At 37.3% G+C, this 3,171-nt stretch overlaps 1 protein-coding gene across 1 annotated transcript in view; it reads left to right on the top strand.

Moving 5' to 3' along the window:
- Positions 1 to 347, top strand: part of LOC103469603 (serine protease HTR4) — a 7,841-nt gene extending 7,494 nt beyond the window's left edge. The window contains exon 8 of the mRNA XM_017306525.1: positions 22 to 347. Coding sequence (XP_017162014.1) covers positions 22 to 187 — 166 coding nt within the window. The 3' untranslated portion in view covers positions 188 to 347. The remainder of the gene's footprint in view (positions 1 to 21) is intronic.
- The last annotated feature ends 2,824 nt before the right edge of the window (positions 348 to 3,171 follow it).

Raw genomic sequence — 3,171 nt, 5'->3', positions numbered from 1 at the left:
TTAATCATATTTTTAATGCAGTGCTGGGATGATGGATCATGATGTCATCATCAGCATCGATGGGAGGCCGATCTACACCAAACAGGAAGTCAGTGAGGCCGTCCAGAGTGGCGCTGCTTTCTCTGTGKTGGTGAGAAGGAATGACGGGGACTTTCTGCTGACTGTCGTTCCTGAGGAGAAGGACTGACTCACACACTGCAGCTCATTGGGTTTCAATCCAAGGAACTTTAATATAATTTATTTGGTTGGGACAATGCACATTAATTGACATTTCTGTGAATGTGCCACAGGCCAAGAGGCTAATTCTGGCTCATCTCCCAGAATAGAATATCCTTTCCTTTTCTAGGACTCAGAAAATGCTAAGGTTTGTCAACATTAGCATTTACATAACATTTACACCTTGGATGCAGCAGCTTGTCAGCAAAYAGGCAATTATCCCTGGGGGATCAATGAAATATACTCTATTCTATTCTAATTGAACTGTTTCTAATTTTAAAAAAATCAGTATAAACAAAAAGAAAAAAATTGTTAAAGATACTGTAGGTTTAAAATAGGTTGAAAGTTGCAGTTTCCCTGGTGCCACACGTATTTCTATCACTGTTGTCTCCATATTGTTTTTAGTTTCATGCAAAGATATGAGAATTGACAGCTGTGTTGCAAATTGTGGAAACATCTTCATCAGAGTTGTAAATATATGTAACCGCATGTCTCAGAGTCTTTAAATAGCTGCAAAGTAAGTTGTTTTTTTATTTTTATTTTTTTCCACAAACCAAGTAGTGAAAACCAGCTTCCTTCTATCTAAACTGGATTTAACACRCAAAAGAAATGTTTCTAATGAAGGCTCATAAACTAAAAATATTTAAAGGTTTTAATTCTGATAGCATCTTTAGTATTATGATTGTTCAATCTACTGCTTCAGATTGAAAGGGGGAATAATTCAAACTCAATATTTGTTAGAATTGAGTTTGTTACATTGTATATTAGAAAAATAATCATGCAGTAGACTGACATGTTTTAAGMATTTTGGTTTTCAGTTACTGGAATCACATTTATACTATATTACCAAATCATTTGTTTGTCCTTCTGAATCATTAAATTGGAGATTTCCAGTCACTTCCATGGCAACAGGTGTATATTATACCCACCTGTGAAATATGTTCATATTTAAATCTGACTCTGTAAATATTCCCCAGTCACCTTTGAGTTGTATTGTATAWGTGCTGCAAATCTGAAACATTCAGAAAACTGCAAAACAACTGAAACACTGAGTTCCTTTATTTCAAGGCTAAAGACCAACCTGTTTATAGTTGCCTTTGGTTCCTAATAACTGGAACATTGAGCAATATATTTGATGTGTATTTGCTTTTGATTAATGATCWGAGTAAAAACTTTTGCCTTTCTGCTTGTATCTTGCCAAGTTTTTCTCATACACACAGGACTATAACGCYCCCTTCAGGGAAAATGTTGCTGGAATATTTGAAAGTACAAAATGCTAACGGTAGCTAGCTTGATGTAGTTCATCCACATGTACAAATATCCATCCATCCATTTTCTTACACCCGYAACCCATTGGGGTCAGCAGGGGTGCTGGTGTCTATCTCCAGCTATCAACGGGCGAGAGGCCAGGTACATCCTGGACAGTTCGCCACTCCAAAATRCTGGAACTCAGAACAGCACATTTAAACTTTACAAAGAGTACATTAATGCAGTTAACAGCTCTTGTAATTTGMMWTATCGTGCTGCTCTTCTACTGAACCTATGCTGTGTTGCATCTGTTGGACATCTAAATTGCTGTAAATAAAAATCTCCAAATGTGAAATGTATTCATGTCTGTTTAATGAGCTGATTGTGTGATGCAGCTGCAGAGTAAATCCAGTTGCAAGAGTTCACTCAGGAAAAATGTGTGTAACCCATGTTAATGGCAGCCGCAACACCCAGGATGAATGTTAGCCTGAGGGCTGAACAGCCTCTGAGGCAACAAGCCTGGCCTAATCACACATGAATGCAGCGAGCCAAGCCATTACTGGCATGCTGCATTCAAGGTCAGGGCTGTGCAGCGACACTTTTAGAAGGATGGCAGTAACAAACAGGAGTAGTAAAAGTAAATTTAGCGCAAAAAGGAAGGACATTTATGTTTCTGYTGTAACAATGCTTYGGGCAAAAGGCAGGGTTAAGTGAGTTAAGTCTGTAAAAATGTGCAACAGGCATGTGTTCACTTAAATTTATCTTACTAAACTTAAGACCTTAAAATGATTAGAATTCATTTTACAAAAATAAGCTGTTCTTAAATATGTTAATTATAGGTGTTATATATTGTCTTTTGTGTAGTCTATGTATTTTTTTTTTTCTGTCAGGCAAAAGTTTGAGTCACACGCAGACACTGCTAACATTCCCTTGCTAGCTAGCTGGTTTTTTTTAGTTTATTATGGGTACAAATTTATTACCAGCAAGGGAAATGAATGGAGCTCTGGGATTGGCTGCCTTGTAAGCCAGTAGGATGTMAAGTAGCTTTATGTTAAGGTATTTCAGCTTCCAAAGCTGAAAATTATTTTGAAGTATTTTAGATATACTCTACGAAAAAAAATCTATCTTTTTTTTTTAAATTTTCCACAAATTACTTGGAAATACTTTCCACAACAAAAAAACATCTTTGAATACTGAACCAGTAATAGGCGAGGGTCCACTGTACTTGTCCTTCAATGTCAAGATGATACAAGGCTTCACCTGCTGGGGACACACACCCACAGTCTGCTGCAGCAGTCAGCTGGGTCAGATTACTGACTGCTCAAAACAAGAGCTAAGAGCTGAACTATCTGTTTGGCCTTGGAAGACAAGATTTGACATGAACTCAGTTGCTTACCTTACAGAAGGCACTTTGCTTTCAAATGTGATACCATTTCATAAGAATAAAACAGGYATCCAAGTAGTRAACACACATTTCCTTACTTTTTGTACAGGTTTAGTTGAAAGTCAGTTATAAATTTAAATTGTTTTCAGCAGTCTCTTTCCAACCRTTTCCACACCTGCTGGTACTGGCGGCACAATAACAAAAAACTGTTCTCTGATGTATTTACTCCTGTCACAATGAAACACTTAAGACTGTATTTCTCTTTGTGCTGCTTACAGGTGGAGGAATGTTCTTTACCAGCCCGTACTTCCACACATACATGG

This window comes from Poecilia reticulata, linkage group LG9 (assembly GCF_000633615.1).
Source record: "Poecilia reticulata strain Guanapo linkage group LG9, Guppy_female_1.0+MT, whole genome shotgun sequence".
Classification (NCBI taxonomy): Eukaryota; Metazoa; Chordata; class Actinopteri; order Cyprinodontiformes; family Poeciliidae; genus Poecilia; species Poecilia reticulata.
The sequence above is the reverse complement of the archived record's forward strand: the minus strand, read 5'-3'. Positions and strand labels throughout refer to the sequence as shown.